The sequence below is a fragment of the Podarcis pityusensis genome (assembly GCF_964106645.2).
Source record: "Podarcis pityusensis genome assembly, chromosome: 2".
NCBI classification, from domain to species: domain Eukaryota; kingdom Metazoa; phylum Chordata; class Lepidosauria; order Squamata; family Lacertidae; genus Podarcis; species Podarcis pityusensis.
In genome coordinates, this window is record NC_138029.1 from 112,619,109 (window position 1) to 112,639,045 (window position 19,937).

The 19,937-nt window shown below is 49.2% G+C and overlaps 1 protein-coding gene across 2 annotated transcripts in view; it reads left to right on the plus strand.

Moving 5' to 3' along the window:
- The window catches only part of VARS1 (valyl-tRNA synthetase 1), a 36,253-nt gene that overhangs the window by 15,957 nt on the left and 359 nt on the right, over positions 1–19,937 (plus strand). For both annotated transcript variants that reach the window (XM_080991578.1, XM_080991579.1), the window contains exons 14-30: positions 472–562; positions 2,118–2,242; positions 3,418–3,521; positions 5,533–5,691; positions 5,953–6,043; positions 7,041–7,146; positions 8,414–8,484; positions 9,317–9,442; positions 10,700–10,804; positions 11,623–11,691; positions 12,706–12,784; positions 13,456–13,583; positions 14,607–14,762; positions 15,610–15,816; positions 17,017–17,128; positions 17,582–17,757; positions 18,526–18,675. In XM_080991578.1, coding sequence (XP_080847704.1) covers positions 472–562; positions 2,118–2,242; positions 3,418–3,521; positions 5,533–5,691; positions 5,953–6,043; positions 7,041–7,146; positions 8,414–8,484; positions 9,317–9,442; positions 10,700–10,804; positions 11,623–11,691; positions 12,706–12,784; positions 13,456–13,583; positions 14,607–14,762; positions 15,610–15,816; positions 17,017–17,128; positions 17,582–17,757; positions 18,526–18,675 — 2,055 coding nt within the window. The remainder of the gene's footprint in view (positions 1–471; positions 563–2,117; positions 2,243–3,417; positions 3,522–5,532; positions 5,692–5,952; positions 6,044–7,040; positions 7,147–8,413; positions 8,485–9,316; positions 9,443–10,699; positions 10,805–11,622; positions 11,692–12,705; positions 12,785–13,455; positions 13,584–14,606; positions 14,763–15,609; positions 15,817–17,016; positions 17,129–17,581; positions 17,758–18,525; positions 18,676–19,937) is intronic.

Sequence of the window (19,937 nt, forward strand, 5' to 3'; positions counted from 1 at the left end):
GCTGCTTAAAAGCTCCCTCCACTTTTTCTTTTTGGAATAAATGAAGAACAAGTAATCTCGTTTCACTCAGTGGAATATGGCACCTTAGTTAGTGACGAAAGTTGTAACAGGATGAGAAGGCAGTTCAAACACAGCTGGTGTGGGCAACCTTTGACCCTCCAGGTGTTGCTGAATTCCAGCTCCCATCAGCCCTGTCAAACATGACCCTAATGGCCAGGGATGATGGGAGTTGTAGTTCAGGAACAGGCTCCCCCACACTTGAAAATATAGGATATTTTGCAATAGGAAGAAAGTTACAGGAATGGAGGGCTGAGTTGGTTGGGCTGCAAATGCGTGGAATGGATCTTCTCTTAAGGACTGGATGTGGGCAGTAGATTCTACTTCAGATTACCTTTTTGGAGTATTCTTTATTCGGGTGATCTGGGAATACTTTAGCTAAACTTTTCTCCTCTCTCTCTGTTTGTCTCCCAGCACCTGCACGGCCGGAGAGTCCTCCATCCCTTCACTGCTAAGTGCTTGCCTATAGTTTGTGATGACTTTGTAGACATGGAGTTTGGAACTGGTATGTCTGTTTATATATATATATATATATATATGTATAGATACAGTGGTACCTCGTTGTGTGTCTGCCTTGTTGAGCGCCCATTCCGTCCAATGTCTGCGGCAAACCCGGACGTACCGGAATGGGTTACTTCCGGGTTCGCCGCTCATGCATGCGCAGAAGTGCAAACTGCTCCGCGCACGTGCGCAGATGCGGCCCTTTGTCCAGTGTCCTTTTCAGCCAGCGACTGGGGCTCTGGAATGGATCCCGGTCGCAAAACGAGGTACTACTGTATAAATTTATTTTTATTAAATTTTCTGTTCTACAATTTAGAATATTCAATTAAACAACCTTAAAATATCAGTGATTTCCCTTCTTCTCTTTCCATGGTTCATTTTGCATAACATAAATCACTGCATATTTTATATAAACTAAACCATTCAGTATTCCATTATTACATCCATCAAAACTAATTTACACTGTTGAATTCATCTTGACGCTGCCAATGTTTTCAAGTGTACACAATCCCCCCCCCCCCATATTCAATAAACAGTTCCCAATCTTCTTTAAATGTATGTTCTTCTTGTTCTCTTATTCTATATGTTAGGTCTGCAAGCTGTGCATATTCCATCAGTTTAAGTTGCCATTCTTCTTTAGTTGGGCCGCAGTAGTGGCATACATAAATAAACTTTTTTTGACACCTTGGAATTTCCATCTGAATTATCCCCAACAAAAAGGACTCTGGTTGTTGTTGTTGTTTGGAAAAGTGTTTTTAAACATTTTTTTCCAACTTATTATAAATTATTTCCCAAAAGAACTGGTATGTCTAGGTGGAGACGCTCCTTCAGGTATACTGGGCTGAGGCCATTTAGGGCTTTAAAGATCAGCACCAACACTTTGAATTGTGCTCGGAAATGTACTGGGAGCCAATGTAAATTTAAATTTAAACTTTCCCCCCTCCAAGTTTAGTTTTGTGTTTCTGACAGCAAGCTTGGTTTTTCAGCTGAGTGAAGATCTTCTGTGAAAGCTCAGGCAAGTTCTCCTGAGCTCGTGAGCCTTACTCGCAGGCACAGCAGCCTTGGTTCACAGACCTTTATAACCTTTGCGCTGCTGTGGGACTCCCTCTTGAAAGACTTGTTGGTTGTGTATTAATTCACACACACACACACACACACACACACACAGAAACACAAACACATTTGCTATCTGCACTTTCGAATTGTCCTCCTTTGGGTGGTGACTTGGCGTTTAGGGGCATGCTGTATGTATTTAATAGGATTTATACACTGCCTGATCATGTTTTTAAAAAAAGTCCTCAAAGCTATAGGGGTAGGTGGGGCTGTTCCTGATGAACTTCAGCACCTCAGGGTCTAGTTACACCACTGGGTGTAACTAGAAGAGCTTTCTGGTTGAAGGCTGGGAAAAGTAGCTCCCCAACTGCATGCCTTCAGCCGCACTTAAGAGACCGTGGGGTGGGCAGTTGGGAAGCAACCTGAACAGCCACCAGTCAGATCCAAAGGCAGGATGGATGCCGTCCTCTTCTAATATCTCCTCCTCCTCTTCCTGCGTCTCTCAGGGGCTGTGAAAATCACCCCGGCCCACGACCCGAACGACTACGAGGTGGGCCTGCGCCACGGGCTCGACTTCATCACCATCATCGACGAGACCGGCTGCCTCGTCAACGTGCCCCCCACCTTCCAGGTATGGATGGGAGGAGCGGGTTGTACGGTGGATCTCAGTGCCAGTTTCTGAGAACCACAAGTGGGTCTGGGTAGCGGCGTAGCTAGCCGCTTGGGTGCCTGGTGTGGTGGGTGTGTCCTGCAGCCAGGGGCAGACGCAAGCCCCATGCTGCTCGAAAAAGCAGTGCGGAGCTTGCAGGCAGTCTGCCCACTGCCTCCCCCCACCCCAGGAGAGACGTGGCTCAGGCATGCTGCAGGCCCCATGGTGTGGCGCACAGTGCCCCCCAGTGCCCCCCACCTCACCTAGCTTCCAGTGGCGTAGGAATAATGATAATAATAATAATATTTTTTTATTTATACCCTGCCCTTCCCGGTTCATGAAACCGGGCTCAGGGCGGCTAACAACAAATTTAAAACATTTAATTGATGCTACAAAAAAACCAGCATAAAATACAGTATAAAACATGAATAACAATAAATTCAGAATTCAAAAATCAATTTAGGGGGGAAATCCATCCAATAAACATTAGATGATCACCAGGGCTAGCTGGCTAAATTAGTCCTATTTGGGCCAGCGAGGAGACCGGGGGAGAATTAGCTGTGGGATCCCAGAGCGGGTAATCTTCATAAAAAGGGGAGGGGGAGGGAAGGAAGGGGAACAAAAGATCAGGCCAGGTTCACACTGAAAGCCAGGCGGAATAGCTCTGTCTTACAGGCCCTGCGGAAGGAAGTTAAATCCTGCAGGGCCCTGGTCTCATGGGACAGAGCATTCCACCAGGTCGGAGCCATCACTGAGAAGGCCCTGGCGGAGGATAATCTAATTTCCTTAGGGCCCGGGAAGGGGGGGTGCAGTGGGTGCGGGAGTTATTTTTTCAAAAAAAGATCTTGTGAGCGCATTTTTTAAAGAAACACACACACACACACACACACACACACACACACACACACTTTTGCCATTTTGTCACCCCCCTGAGTGATAACACCTGGGGTGGCCTGCACCCACCCCCACCCCCCTTCCAACTCCACTGGGTCTGGGGAGCTGTTGCCCTCAGGTCCTGCTTGCAGGTCTCCCAGAGGTTGGCCGCTGTGAGAGAAAAGGAGCCAAGTTTCTGGAATTCCCGAGAAACAGTGTTCCACGCTGCAACATTTTGTCGTAGATCCTGCTGCCAGTTTACCTTCTCCTTAACCCGTTTCCAGGGCATGAAGCGGTTTGATGCTCGTCGTGCTGTGTTCCAACTTTTGAAGGACGCAGGGCTCGTGAGGGATGTGAAGGACAATCCCATGGTGGTACCGATCTGCAGGTGAGAAGAGGATTATGGGGGAGAGGAATAATTTTGATCTGGGTGGTGGGACCTTCTGGTTTTTGGCCGGCAGCCCTGTTCTCTGAAGCAACCTCTTCGTGGAAGCTTAGGTTGCACCTAACACAATGGGTACCGTCTGTCAGAAAAGGGTGTTGATGTTATGGGAGACGTGTGTTCTGAGGTGCACAAAATAAAAAAAAGAGAGAGTTGGAAGGGACTTTGGAGCCCCTACAGCCCTGACGCCTTGCTCAGTGCGGGATCTATGGTGCCAGATGTAACTGACGGGTGGATGTTCAGCCTCTTCTGAACTGCCTCCAGGAAAGGAGGCAGCCCGTTCCAGTTGTATCACTGCTACAAATGTAGAGTCAAACCATACTCTATCCGGTTTCAGATGTAACGACAAACTACGGTTTGCTCGAACCAGGTTGTGAGTGAGCCAATGGGCCCATAACCTAAGGAGGTCAGAGGAGTGTGCACGCTCAAAGCAGTGACTCTGGTGGCCAAACCATGGTTACGTATGAACCGCGAGAGATGGTTACTGGCCCATGGCTAAGCTACAGTGGTGCCTCGCAAGACGAAATTGATTCGTTCCGCGAGTTTTTTCGTCTAGCGAATTTTTCGTCTTGCGAAGCACGAAATCCCATAGGAATGCATTGAAATTCAATTAATGCGTTCCTATGGTCAAAAAAAGTCCAAACAAAGCCAAATTTGGTACAACAAGAGTTTATTAAGTGCTCTTTAAAGTCACACATACTGTAAAGAGCATTTCAAAAATTGAAGGAACATTAAATTCAAAAATTGAAGGAACAATAAAAATCATAAAAATTCAGAAAAAAACCACACAAGCTTCCAGATTCTTGCAAACCCCTCCTCAACTGTTCCCCCAGCCACCCACCACACAGAAATTCAAACCCAGAATTTTTTTTAAAAAAAACAACAACATGGCCCAATGGTCACAGAAAATCATAAAAATTAAAAAAAAACCCACACAAGCTCCCAGATTCTTGCAAACCCCTCCTCAACTGTTCCCCCAGCCACCCACCACGCAGAAATTCAAACCCAGAATTTTTTTTTAAAAAAACAGCAGAGTGGCCCAATGGTCACAAAAAATCATAAAAATGCAGAAAAAAAAAAACAAGCTTCGAGATTCTTGCAAACCCCTCCCCAACACCAAGTCCTTGAATTCCAAACACCCCAACCCAAAATCCAAAAACCCCAAAAAAAGTTTTAAAAGTTTAACTTACCAAATGGCTGCAAAAGAAGTTTTGGAAAAGCTTCAAAAATCGCCAAAGTCTTCAAAAACCTCAAAAAAGGCTACCACACCGCGTGCTATGAGTTGCTCCTCGAAGTCAAGTCGCAACTGCACCTCTTCAAGCAATGCACCCTGGGTATTAACGGTTTTACGAAAAAGGAAACAAACTTGCAAGAAGTTTTCGTCTTGCGAAGCAAGCCCATAGGGAAATTCGTCTTGCCAAGCAGCTCAAAAACCGCAAAACCCTTTCGTCTAGCGAGTTTTTCATCTTGTGAGGCATTCGTCTTGCGGGGCACCACTGTATTTAGTTTACGGTGAGATCCTAACCATGTCTGCTCAGAAGTAGTTGGGGGAAGCTTGAAAGGGTGCAATACCTTGGGGGGAAAGGATTCTGAGGGGAGGAGGGTTTTGAAACTGGTTAGATGGAAGGGCATTCTGTATGCAGAAAAGGTGGAAAATACCTTGCCTGGTGTGGAGAATCGTAGAGTTGGAAAGAACCGCAAGGCTTCATTTAGTCCAACCCCCTGCAAATCCAGGAATCTTTTGCCCGATGTGGGGATCAAACCCACGACCTTGAGATTAAAAGTCTCATGCTTTACCGACGGAGCTATCCCAGAAATAGGAAGAGCAATGAATTGTTCTAGTAGGAACCTTTATTATCGCGGGGAGCAGATCCTTCTGCCATCCATTGGTGCCGGCTTCACTCGCTTGCCGGAGCTAATTCTGTTTCCCACTCCCCCCCCCCCCGGATGCCTGCAGCCGTTCCAAAGACGTGGTGGAGCCGCTCCTGAAACCCCAGTGGTACGTGCGTTGCGACACGATGGCCCGCGGAGCGGCCGAGGCAGTGCGCCGGGGCGACCTGCGCATCGTGCCAGACTTCCACCTCAAGACTTGGTTCAACTGGATGGACAATATCAGGTGAGGGTTGCTGTGGGATTGCCCAGTTCCTGTGGCGCTGTAGGGGGAGGGCGCTGAATGCAGTTGGTGGGTGGGGGGCATTAAAGGCAGGCAAAGGGGACAGAAAGAGCCATGTCCTTTTGTTCAGGCGAGATTTCTGTGTGCCTGCTGGTCCTTTGGTTTTTGTGTGCTGTGCGCATGCATCCTGATTCGCCAGACGATTTAGTGTTCTGTGCTGGGGGCTTTTATGACTCTTTTCTTTCTCTCTCTCTCCACCTCTAGGGACTGGTGCATTTCTCGGCAGCTGTGGTGGGGCCACCGTATCCCGGCATATTTTGTGACCGTTAACGACCCCTCCGTGCCACCAGGAGAGGTAAGACACTGAGGGCAGATGGTGGACCAGACAGCCGAGGAAACGAAACACGGAAAATGTTTGGGATGTATAAACGGCCATCTCCATGGTCCTCTCTGAGCAGGTAGCCCAGGGTGGGATTAGAGGGCTTGGAGGAATGCCTGGAAAAGAACTACCATATTTTTCGCTCTATAAGACGCACCAGACCACAAGACGCACCTAGTTTTTGGAGGAGGAAAACAAGAAAAAAAATATTATGAATCTCAGAAGCCAGAACAGCAAGAGGGATCGCTGCGCAGTGAAAGCAGCAATCCCTCTTGCTGTTCTGGCTTCTGGGATAGCTGCGCAGCCTGCATTCGCTCCATAAGACGCACACACATTTCCCCTTACTTTTTAGGAGGGAAAAAGTGAGTCTTGTAGAGCAAAAAATACGATACGGTATTTCCCTGTTACTAAGTTCAGATTTCCAAAGAGAAGCTGAAAGCTAAGGGGCAATGCTGTTGTTTATTTGAAGCACCCCCCCCAACAAACATTCTTTAGCCGTATAAAGGCTTCCAGAATGGTTTGCAATGGATCAATAATAACAGAGCCCTTGCCCGTCTGGTTTATAGTGCGAAAGAAACAACACAAAAGGGAGGGGAAGAAAAGGAGGCATATTGGGCGCTATTGTTACAGAATGCACAATAACAACCTTGTTTCCTTCAAAACAAGGAATAAGCTTATGGGCAAAGTCAGGAAGCATGCACCAAAATGCCTGCGAAAGCCTTGCAAAATGAATATGGTAGCTTACCCTGGAATAAAATGTACATGCATGACTCCTCTCTCTCTTCTGGGAATGAGCATGGGTGCAAGATAGAGAGGGGTGTGCGTATGTGGCCCCCGGAAGGTTGCTGGGAAAGAAAAGTGGCCCCTGAGCTGGAAGATTCCCCCCTCCCCGCTTTATAGCTTGCATTTATTGTCCCATGTTTTTAATCAGGTTCGGGGAACTGTTTTAAATAATCTGTCCTCTTCTGCCCAGGATACAGATGGTAGATACTGGATAAGCGGCAGAACCGAGCAGGAGGTCAAAGAGAAAGCAGCCAAAGTCTTCAAGGTGCCCGCGGAAAAAATCTCCCTCCGGCAAGGTACAGCAGGGGGAGGGATAAGGTGGGTGGGTGGGAGATTCGCAAGGAGGTTGTGAAGCAGCGGGAGCCGTCGTCTTATCCTAGCTGCCGTCCTCATCCTAAAGAGGGACTCCCATCTTGCACATTACACACACACCTGCAAAAGCGTGGTGCTGGGGTTGCCATACGTCCAGATTTTCCTGGACATGCTCTGGATTTCTAGGGTGAAATCACTGCCTGGGCGGATTTTATAAATTTTGAAAAACATCCGGGTTCTTCTCCTTTTTGCTTGCCCTGAGGGAGCAGGCGAGCAGTTTGGCCGGCTGAGCAGGCCCCGCTTCTGCCCCTGCACCAGGCCTCCCTCCTCTTCCTCTTCCCCTCAGTGGTCTCTGGGTCCCGGCCTGGCGTCACTGCGGAGCCACTCGCCAGAGGAGGCCCCCAGGGAGGCAGGCATGGTGGAGGCCTGAGGCAGAAGGGCAGAAGCTGAGGCGGAAAATGGCAGCCCCCAGGCGAGAAGCCTAACCCACCCCTGCTCCTCAATATCATTGCTGCCTGCCGCCACAGGAAAGTCCTCTTGCGGCTGCCAGGGGTATGGACTCGCTCAAGGGACCTGTCAGCGCTGTGCAACGCAGCTTGAGCAGCTGTTGGGGGCCACAACTGCTGCTGGGGAAGGGCCAGCCAGGACCAGAGAGGATTGTTTGGGGGTACACCATGGCTGTTAAAGCATGCTTTAAATGTATAGTGTGTGGGTGCCATACTCAAAGCACAATTTTGATGTTTATTTGCCCCTTGAACAGGGTGAAAAGTTACTTATTCTTGGATTAAATGAAAGCTAAACTTGCTTGTTAAGGGACGCGGGTGGCGCTGTGGGTTAAACCACAGAGCCTAGGACTTGCTGATCAGAAGGTCGGCGGTTCGAATCCCCGCGACGGGGTGAGCTCCCGTTGCTCGGTCCCTGCTCCTGCCAACCTAGCAGTTCGAAAGCATGTCAAAGTGCAACTACCTTCCAGGGGGAAGGTAAACGGTGTTTCCGTGCACTGCTCTGGTTCGCCAGAAGCGGCTTAGTCATGCTGGCCACATGACCCGGAAGCTGTACACCGGCTCCCTCGGCCAGTAAAGCGAGATGAGCGCCGCGGCCCCAGAGTCGGCCACGACTGGACCTAATGGTCAGGGGTCCCTTTACCTTTACCTTTAAACTTGCTCGAATATAAAGAACAAAGGTCCCGATCTCTCTCTCTCTCTCTCTCTTAATAGATGACTCTATATATTTCTCTTGTCTCCTTCGCAGATGAGGATGTCCTGGACACCTGGTTCTCGTCCGGTCTGTTTCCATTCTCCATCTTTGGGTGGCCAAACCCCGTAAGTCCCTCTGTGAAGCAGGACTGTCAGGCCTTAGTGACGTCTTGGCCTTTTGTATTACTCCAGAATCTCTGTTGGGAGATTCAGGGAAATACTTTGCACAGTTCAGATATGGAATTCTCCGCAAGATGCAGTTATGGCCAACCAGATGCCTGTAGCAAACCTGCAAAGCAGGATTTGAATTCAAGACCCAACTTTTCCCTCCTGCAGTTTCCAGCTGCTGGTATTTAGAAGGAAGCTGCACTCACTAAGCAGAGCCATCATAGCTGGTAACTTTACCCTCTGTTAATTTTTCCAACCTTTTTAAAGCTGTACAAGTTGCTGGACCGGCGGGAGTGAGTTCCGCAGTTAAACTGTATGCTGTGCAAAGAAGTACTTACTTTTTTCTGCCCCTGAAATTTCCATCATTCATAACAGCATTCCAACAGTTCATAATAAGTTCTGGTGTTGCGAGAGAAGGAGAGAAGCCTTTCCCGATCTGTGATGTTGCAAACCTCTGTCATGTCTCTTCTTAACTGCCTTTTTTCTGAACTGAAAAGTCCCAAATCCTGCAGCCTTTCTCAGTAGTTTCTCCATCCCCTTGATCACACTGATTCCCCCTTTCTGAACCTGATGATGAGCCTCAGGTCTTAGCCTGTCCGTGGCTACTAGCCATAATGGCGGTGTCCTACTTCCCCTGTTGGAGGCAGTGTGCTTAGGAATGCCTAGTTGCTTGGAAGAACGTCTGTTGCACTTAGGTTCTGCTCAGGGGCTTCTGAACTAAATATGCAGGATTCATATCCCTCCCCGTTCTTATTCATTCACCCTCTCCAACTTTTTATTTCTCTTCTAGAGCGAAGATCTCCAAATTTTTTACCCGGGGACCCTTCTGGAGACTGGGCACGATATTCTGTTCTTCTGGGTAGCCCGCATGGTCATGCTGGGCCTGAAGCTTACGGGGAAGTTGCCGTTCAGAGAGGTGTGGTTTTCGGCCGTCCCTCCCTCAACCCCATTCTTCATGACTGTGTGTGCTCAGGGTGGCTTATGTCACATGCAAGTACCCATAGGTTCCCTGCACAAGCATGCAATCTGCCATTTGCTGTGCAAGGTTTTTGAAGTGCTTACTTTAAAAAAAAAAAGAGTAGTCAAGTTACTAGTCCTCATGGAGGCAACACAAAACCCTGATAACACTGACGCTCCACCCCCATCATTCAGCCTGGGCACTGGGGTCCAGTGCCGAGGGCCTTCTGGCGGTTCCCTACCTTCAAGAAGTGAGGTTACAGGGAACCAGGCAGAGGGCCTTCTCGGTAGTGGCGCCCACCCTGTGGAATGCCCTCCCGTCAGATGTCAAAGAAATAAATCTGGAAGGAATATCTGACTTTTAGAAGACATCCGAAGGCAGCCCTGTTTAGGGATGTTTTTAACGTTTGATGTTTTATTGTGCTTTTAATATTCTGTTGGGAGCTGCCCTGAGTGGCTAGGGAAACTCAGCCAGATGGGTGCAATATTATTATTATTATTATTATTATTAATTTTATTATTTCAGGTATGCTTATCCATGCAGCTGCTTATTGATCACTTCAGTGTTAATGATCTTTGCCCTCGAACGCACTTGATTGAACCCAGTCCTCTTGTTCTTGGGGTCAGAGTTGGAGTGCTGGGAAACCCAAATATCGTGCTGGCCAGTTCCCCAACCATAGATTCGCTTGAAACTACCACAGAAGTTTTACTGAGGCCTAGCCACTTGATCCTTAAGTTGCAGTTCTTCTCTAGTTTCATTTTTCTGTTTTGGAGGCCATAACCCTTGCCTGTAGCATAATTAGTTTTTCCTCTAACGGAAGCCCTGTGCGGACCAGCTCCTGCTAAATCCTGGGGAACTGAGTGCCGTTTGAAACATCAATCCCTTTCCCACGAGAAAAACACTCCCCTGCAGAGCAAAATGTTAGAAAATGGCATGCAAATCATCATATGTAGCCATTTTACTTTATGTACACACATGGAGAAGCCAGATATTCCTGCAGTGTTAGATACCTTAAGAGATGTGTGCAGTCAGCTGTTCATAAACATTTTCATGCTTTGCCCTGCTGGTCAGCTAATGCATAGTGTTTCAAAACATTCCCTGAAGATTAGAGGGATTGGGCCAAGTTCACAATTGCAAGCCTCTCCCCTCTTGCCACCCAAGCATACATTTCACCCCTCTTCCTCCAACTAACCCTCTTTCTGCGACTCCTGCCAGGTATACCTCCATGCCGTCGTTCGGGATGCTCATGGCAGGAAGATGAGCAAATCGCTGGGGAACGTGATCGATCCGTTGGATGTTATTACCGGCATTACGCTGGAGGTAACCTATGGTTTTAGGCCAGGGAGGGGGAAGCCCCACCAGGCCACACACGCCAGATGTGGGGCTGGGAAAACGAGGGCTCTTATCTGGGATTTTTGCCTCCGTAAAGTCTCCCCTATTGCACATCCTGCTTTGTCGTCCAGTGAGGAGAAAAACCCTTTTTCTTCCCCCCACTTTATATAATTTTTATTAAAAAATTCTGTTTCACAATTTAAAATACTCATCTAAACTTTAAAATATCAATGACTTCCTTTCTTCTCTTTCCATGGTTTGCATATCATAAATCCCTGCATATTTGACATAAACTAAACCATTCAGTATTCCATTATTGCATCCATCAGAACTTATTTACACTGTTGAATTTATCTTAACGCTGCCAACGTTTTCAGGTGTACACAATTTTTTTACCATATATTCAACAAACATTTTCCAGTCTTCTCTATACGAATGTTCTTCTTGTTCTCTTACTCTATATGTTAAGTCTGCAAGATGTGCATATTCTGTCAGCTTAAGCTGCCATTCTTTAGCTGGGACCTCACTTGTTTTCCATTTTGGGGCTAATAAAACATGGGCTGCAGTAGTAGCATACATAACCTTTTTTGACACCTGGGAATTTCAGTCTGAATTATCCCCAGCGAAAAGGACTCTGGGTTTGTTTGTTTTTGGAAATGTACTTTTAAACATTTTTTTCCAATTCATTATGGATCATGTCCCAATACTCTTTTACCTTTTTGCAAGTCCACCACATGTGAAAGAACGTTCCCTCAGCCTCTTTGCATCTCCAGGTGCAACGCTTTCCCTCTTACCTGTCTCTGCAGGGCCTCCATGCACAGTTGCTAGAGAGCAATTTGGACCCATCTGAGACAGAGCGAGCAAAACAAGGACAGGTAATGTGTTTCCCCCCCTGTTGCCGCCAGTTCCCCCCCTAATGCTGATGTTGTAATGGATGCTGCAAAGAACACCAACATGACATGACCGTGTGTGTATGTCTGTATATATGTCAGTTAGTTAGGATGCTAGGCTCAAGGTGCTGATGGTCTTGGTGTACAATACGCAACTTGAGACCAGAACACCCCAAAAAATTGCCGCATCCCCTATCTACCCAACCAAGCGCTGTGTTCTGCAGGAGAGGGCATCCTGCAAGTGCCGTTCTGCCCAGGTCCCTTCCACACAATGTTAGAATTAGGGCTTTACTGCGGCGGCAGTTCCTGTCCTGTGGAACTCCCTGTCACTGCACGTTAGACAGGGACCTTCTCCGTTGCCTTTTTGGCCTCCTGCTGAAGGCATTTTATCTTTCAACAAGGCTTCTAACACCTTCATCCCAGTTGGTCTGTCCTGGATCTGAACTGACGATATGTACGTGTTCTTGTTGCTTTGAACTGTTTTTGTATTTATTGTCTTTTAAAGTTGTTTGCAGCTGCTTTTGTATTTGTTATTAAATTGTAAAATTCCTTCCAGAGGCTTCGTGAGAAGTGATTCATAAACGAAATACAGTTGTACCTTGGAAGCCAAACACCTTGGCACTTGTACGTTTTGGCTCCTGAACGCCGCAGACCTGGAAGTGACTGTTCCGGTTTGCGAATGTTCTTTGGAACCCAAACATCCAGTGGAGCTTCTGCGGCTTCCGATTGGCTGCTGGAGCTTCCTGCAGCCAATCGGAAGCCGTGCCTTGGTTTCTGAAAGTTTTGGAAGTCGAATGGACTTTTGGAACAGATTCCTTTCGGCTTCCAAGGTACGACTATACCCACATACACAGTCTCCCTCCCTCCCAGAATTATATGATAGCTTCAAGTTTACATATTAGACACACATTCTCAACTGGAAGCCAGTCTAAATAAGCACTTTCAGTTCTGAGAACTTAATGGTGAGGATTAAATACTTTACTTGTGATTCCTTCGCAGAAGTCGGATTATCCCAACGGGATTCCAGAGTGTGGGACAGATGCCCTCCGTTTTGCTCTCTGCGCCTACACATCCCAAGGTAATTTATCCCTCTGCCTGACTTCATTTTCTCTCTCTCTCTCTCTCTCTCTCTCTCTCTCTCTCTCTCTCTCTCTCTCTCTCGCTTTCTCTCTCTCTCTCTCTCTCTCTCTGAGTGAAAAAGGCTCTGCTGTTGTTCTATCCCTGCTCCAAAAAAGGGTTAATGTTGAGCAGGAAGAAGTTCACAAAAGGGTAACTGGAACAATCCAAGGAGCTGGATATATAATACAGCACAAGATATTATGGGCTGTCCCTTGAATCCGCTGGATGACATTGTGGAAGAACATTGCCTCAGGAGAGTGAGGAAAATTCTCAGGGATGATTCACACCCTGGCCGGCACTTTCTTGATCTCCTGCCCTCAGGCAAAAGATATAGAAGCAGGATTAGTTGCACCAACAGGGTAAAGAACAGCTTCTATCCGTGGGCTGTTAGGCTGCTGAATGAAAAGATCACAACAGGGCAACGGACTTTCGGGTTTGGTGTGCGTGCGTCAGTAAACGAGGGGAATTCAGACTAAGAGAGCTGAGTGGGGGGTGCTCGTGTAATCTCACTGTATACAAGTTGTACAAGTGACAATAAAGTATTTCAATTTCAGTGGACCCTTTCCTTGATGCAGAAGGGCTCTTGTGTCTCTCCTGCTTGTGTTTCACAACATTCTCTGCTCCCTCCAGGACGGGATATAAACTTGGACGTGAACCGCATCCTAGGCTACCGCCATTTCTGCAACAAGCTGTGGAACGCGACCAAGTTCGCCATCCGCGGTCTCGGGGACGGGTTCAAGCCGCAGCCCAGCCCAGAGGTGAGCCTCTTTTCAAATGATTCCCTACTCTATTCTCTCCACCCCGCCCCTGCCCCATCTTTTTTGGAAGTGGGGGGGCGGTTAGTGCCTCCTGGAGCTCAGCACAGACTGCAGGGCTTCGAGATCCAGTACGGCACAGGGGTTGAGAGTGCTGTCAGGGAAAATGCAGCTTCAAATCCCCTCTTAGCTGTGAAGCTCGTAGTGCATGGGTTGGCAAACTAAGGCCCGAGGGCTGGATCCGGCCCAATTGCCTTCTGGATCCGGCCTGCGGACAGTCTGGGAATTGCAGCGTGGATCTGATTCTGATGATTCGGGCTGCGCCACTTCCTCCCCCTCTCCCTCACACAAACCGCGGCGTCGCCTCCTCCCTCCCTCCTCCTGGCTTCTCCCCGCCCTGCCTAGAGGAGGAAGGGGGCTGGGCTTTGTTGAGCTGTGGTTGGCTGAGTGCCATTTTAAGCAGCCCTCATCGTCCCTCCGCTGCCGCCGCCAGCCCCTGCTGCTCGCAAGGCACAGGTAAGCAGCCACCGGGCCTCGTCTGGTGCTGTAGAGAAGGGAGGGGAGAGTCGTGGGGGGGAGGATTCCCCCCCCCAAGATAGTCTGGCCCCCCCCACAAGGTCTGGGGGACAGTGGACCGGTCCCCTGCGGAAAAAGTTTGCTGACCCCTGTCGTAGGGTGATGTTAGGCCTGTCGTCATTTCTCATTCCAGTCTACCTCACAGGGTGGTTGTGAGGATAAAGTGGAGTGGGGGGAGCGGAGGGGAGTCTTGTGAGGCACCCTGAGCTCCGTGAAGGAAGGCTGGTGGAAGGAATAAGGCTTGGGTGCGCCCTGGTCAGGGGGGCGGGAGTCCTAGGAATTAACACATTGCATTATCCATTTAGAAACGGCAGTGTTTTGTTGGTTTCTGAGAACTCCCAGGTAATTCCAATGAGCAAATAATCATGTGCCCTCTCGCTTTCCCGCCTCAAAGTCCTGACGAGGGCCACCGGGAACGATTCCTTATTTAACAGGAAATGCCTTTTTCAGCCCAGTGGATCGGAGAGCCTCATCGACCGCTGGATCCTGAGTCGCTTGAGCCATGCTGTGGAGCTGTGCGATGCAGGATTCCAGGCCTACGACTTCCCTGGCATCACCACAGCAGTCTACAACTTCTGGCTCTATGAGCTCTGCGATGTCTACCTGGTGAGTGGGGTTTCTGAAGGGTTTTGTTTTGAGCTTTTTTGCCCCTTTTCCCTTCTGGGGAGGTGTGACATCTGCAGCTGGTGGATAGTTCATTTTTGTTTTGTCATTTTGCTACCAAGAATACGTTAAAATGTAATTCGGGGGTGTGTGAGGGCCTAGATTAGGCCTGTGGCACTCCAAGACGAAATGTTGGGACTACAACTCCCATCATGCCCTGCTGCCGGGGCTGATGGGAGTTGGAGTCCATCAACATCTGAATGGCCAAAGCTTCCCCATTCCTTGCCTGGAGTCTTACTTTTGGACGTGGCAATCTGAGTTCAGCAAAGCAGCGCTCAGTCACAAAGCTCACCATGCAGACTTAAAGTAGTCTGAGCAGACCACAACCCCATCAATAATACCATAGTACCCTGATCTACTTGACAGAGCTGTTTTGAGGACCTGAGCTTCCTGGAGGAAGAGACAGGTACAGATGTAATACCGACGCATAATGCACATTTTTAACTGTCCCAGGCGTACTGTGAAGACTGTTCTTGCATTTCAGAAGTTGCATGGTCGCCACAGGTGCACGGAATTGCATGTAGGCGAATACATGGAGTTCTTTGCAGGCGAGTGGGCAGGGTGGCAGAGGAGGGGCGGTTCATTTGCCCTTTGTCTGCTAGCCCTCTTGGTCAAAGTCCAACATTATTTTTTAATTGCCCTGTAAGCTTGTGTTTCCATGGCAAGGCAGGTTCTCTTCTCGCCCACTTTGGCCCCGCCCACCACCTGAATGTGGCCCTCGGAAGCTGGCCTGCGAGGGAACGTGGCCCTTGTTCCTGACTTCTGCCCTTTTGAATCCCGCCCCCCTCAGGAGTGCCTGAAACCGGTGTTTGCCAGCCCAGATGAGGCCGCGATCCAAACGGCCCGGAACGTCCTCTACACCTGCTTGGATGCCGGACTCCGTCTTCTCAGCCCTTTCATGCCCTTTGTCACTGAGGAGCTGTTCCAGCGGCTGCCCCGGCGGTCCCCCAGCGACCCCCCCAGCATCTGCGTCACTCCTTACCCCTCCACAGAGCAGGTAAATCCTCAAGCTCACAGAGTCAGGGATGTAGCGGTGCAGGGACCTTTCCATTCATAATGGAACGTGAAGCGAAATCTTGAACCTGGAAACAATGTGCTCGTATTTATCGTGTAGCTTTGTTTTGAAACAAAAGTTTAGAAGCGCATGAATTACTGGAAAATAACGACAGAAAGAGAAAACATACAAATTGTTGTTACACCAGTGTGGTGTAGTGGTTCAGAGCGGTAGACTCGTAATCTGGGGAACCGGGTTCGCTTCCCCGCTCCTCCACATGCAGCTGCTGGGTGACCTTGGGCCAGTCACACTTCTCTGAAGTCTCTCAGCCCCACTCACCTCACAGAGTGTTTGTTGTGGGGGAGGAAGGGAAAGGAGAATGTTAGCCGCTTTGAGACTCTTTTGGGTAGTGATAAAGCGGGATATCAAATCCAAACTCTTCTTATTTACGCGTTTTGTTTTCTTAAAGTTCTTCAATCAATTATAACGCCACTTTGCCAAGCCGACGCTCTCCAGTCCTTTTCATTTCTACCCTGTCATTCAACAAGTTTATAGGCCTGCTTCACAGCATAAGGCCGTCAGAGCAGTTTGAAATACAGAATAAAATAAGGAAGCGCGAATAACAGTACAGTCATAACTTGGGAGCCGAACACCTTGGCACTTGTACGTTTTGGCTCCCAAACGCCACAAAGCCGGAAGTGAGTGTTCCGGTTTGCGAATGTTCTTTGGAACCTGAACATCCAGCAGCTTCCTGCAGCCAATCGGAAGCTGCGCCTTGGTTTTGGAGGTCAAACAGACTTCCGGAACGGATTCTGTTTGACTTCCAAGGTATGTCTGTATAACCAACTTGGCAAACTCTGAAACAAAAAAAAGTCTCATTGGATATAAACCGATCCTCTGTAGATGATGGGAAAGGCTTCCTAAAGCTTCAGTAGCCCTGGTGTTCTGGACCGCAGTTGCCATCAGTCACAGCTAGCACAGAGGGCTGATGGGAGGTGTAGTCCAAAGCCCCAGGTTCGCGAAGGCTGAATAATAATATAAGAAAGCTCAACCTTCCGTCCCTCTCCCTACAAAACCAGGAAAGGAAGTGTCTCTTTTTGGGTCAAGTTCATTGCTTTATCCCTTTCTGATTTGTTGACTCGCGATACCCAAAACATCACTTTAAACCGGGGCACTGTTAACCCTTTTCCCGCCTTACCCCAGTACTGCTGGAGGAACGAGGGCTTGGACCACACCGTGGACTTTGCGCTGAGCATCATTAGGGCTGTTCGATCGCTCCGGGCAGACTACAACCTCACCAAGACCAAAGCTGACTGTGAGTGGAGAGGGGGAAAGGGTCTTCATTTGGAACAAAGGAAGCTGCCATTGGTCTTCAGAGCCCGAACACACGGCAAAATCTCAAGGCGGAATAAATCAGCACGTGTGTTGTGGCTTCTCAGTTGCTTGGGCCCTGTGGCTCAGAGTGAGGCTGAGAATGCAGCTGCTTGTCTCCAGGTCATTCCAGGACTCATAGCTGAGCAGGGATTTGAACTCAAAGGAGACCTGTGGCTCAGCGGCAGAGCCACGCAGAAGGTCCCAGGTTCAATCCCCAGTGTCTCCAGGTAGGATGGGTTTCCTAATTTGACCAAGGGATGGAAAAGGAGATCTAAGAGGTCCTGAGGGAGGAGCCAGCCCTGCAAGGAACGTCAGCCACAAAAGCCAAGGGAGGTTCAGACAGGCCAGCATCTCCATTTCTCCAGCTCTGACCTCCTCTCCCTCTGCTTCCCAGGTTACCTGCAGTGCCTGGATCCCGGAACAGCACGGTCCGTATCTTGCTGCTCCAGCTACATCCGGACTCTCAGCTCCTCCAACCAAGTGCTGGTTCTGGAGCCTGGGCAAGCGCCCCCTCCTGGTTGTGCCGTGGCCATCGCTTCCGACAAATGCACCGTCCATCTTCTGCTCAAGGTACGCAACGTCACCTGCGCGACCAGCCAGCGAGTTTGGGGCTCTGGCATCAGCTACAGCCCAGCTCTCCGGTCTCTCCCACCAGCAACCACCACTATTCCCTGTCACCTCACTCTGTTGCCTAACTCTGTCTACTTGGCCCTCCAGCTGTTTTGGGACTACAGTTCCCATCATCCCTGACCACAGGTCCTGTTAGCTAAGGATGATAAGAGTTGTAGTCCCCAAACAGCTGGAGGGCCAAGTTTGGCCATGCCTGGTAGCCCAATGTTTCCCAAACAGCTGTTTTTGGACTACAATTCCCATCGTCCCAGACCACTGGTCCTGCTAGCTAGGGATGATGGGAGTTGTAGTCCAAAAACAGCTGGAGACCCAAGTTTGGTAAACACTGCTCTAGCCATAGATGTTAGGAAGAATAAGCTGTTCAGCTCTGTTTTGATGGCTGTTAATTACAAATAATACGTTTCTGAAACAGATGGCAGCCATGCTTTCTGAGCTTTTCTTAAAAAAGAAATAATCCACAAGGACTAGGACTCTTTTCTGAAAACTAATAGATTTCAATGCATGCTTTGTTGATTAACCTGTGCATGGATACTCTTCAGTACAGTATTCACTAGTGGGGATCTGTATCTTATTTTGGGAGGTAGGGGCATTTGTGTTGTGCCGGTCGATGGAGGCCGAGAGAGAGATAGACTCTCCCTGCTGTCCATTAATTAAAATGCACTCTGCATTTCCCCCCATCCCCTGTACTTTTCCATCCTCCTGTGCCAGGGCTTGATCGATGCCGAGAAGGAGATTTCCAAACTGGCGAGCAAAAAAGCAGAGCTGCAGAAGCAAATCCTTCGGCTGCAGGAGCGCATGGGCAGCCCGGACTACGCTGCCAAAGTGCCTGCCAAGGTCCAGGAGGCGGATGCAGCCAAGGTAAGGAAAACTGCCCCCCCCCAAACAAACCCCCTCTGAAAGTCGCATAGGCAACGCCTCCGGGGCTCTAGTGATGAGCAGCGTTCCTGCTGCCGTCGCCTGAGCCAAAGCCATTGAGGGCTTTTTAAAGGCCTTGAATTGTGACCGCAAGAAAGTTGGTTGCCAGTGCAGGCGTTGCAGGTTAGGCCCATGAGCATCCTTGCCTCTTCATTCTGGACCAGCGACCTTTGGCCCTCCAGGTGTCGCTGAACTACAACTCCCATCATCCTGCGTGACTCGCCATGCTTGCTAGGGCTGATGGGAGTTGTGGTTCGGCAGCACCCGGGCAGCCAAAGGTTCCCACGCATGTTCTGCTTCCCAGTGAAGCTTCCCAGACTCTCTAAAGGAAATCCCCTTGTTGAATGTGTTCCAGTAATCCAACCTGGAGGTGAGTAAGGCAGAGAGAGATGGGGAATTGGCCCGAGGGCCACGTTCCCTAGGGGTCGGTCTTGTGGGGCCCGAATGCCCCCTTGCACACTTCTCCATCTGGGGATTGTCCCAGTTCAACAGCACATCCCAGCCGAGTGCAGAGCATTTGGGATAGCTCTGTCGGTAGAGCATGGGACTTGCAATCTCAGGGTTGTGGGTTCAAGCCCCACGTAGGGCAAGAGGTTCCTGCAATACAGGGAATTGGAGCAGATGATCCTTGCAGTCCCTTTCGACTCTACAATTCTATGAATCTACGAGGGCTGGGAGGGCTGGAGAATCCCAAGGGCTGGGATCAGAGGCTTAAGAGGGCTGCATTTGACTAGCAGACCTGAGGTTCCCAACCTTAGGACGAAGGCGTGCAGCTGCATCTGACTTCCTCAAAAAGAGGTGCAGGCAGCTCACCCGTCTCAGCTGGGCAAATGCCCCCCAGCCACTGCTGCCACCGTACCCCGATGCTAAACGGCATCTGGGAGGACTCCCAAATTGCAAACCTGTTTACTGTGGCTCCTCAGGCTTTCCTGCGCTGAACGCTAGCTTTCAACAGGCTTCCTACTCCCTAGGACAGGCTTCCTCAACCTCAGCCCTCCAGACATTTTTGGCCTACAACTCCCATGATCCCTAGCTAGCAGGGCCAGCAGTCAGGGATGATGGGAATTGTAGTCTCAAAACATCCGGAGGGACGAGGTTGAGGAAGCCTGCCCTAGGATTTCTCGCTTGGGTTTTAGGATCTGGTACCTAACATGCAATGGCCTTGCCAGGCCGTTAGTCTCAGCCGTTTTAATTAAATAAAACTG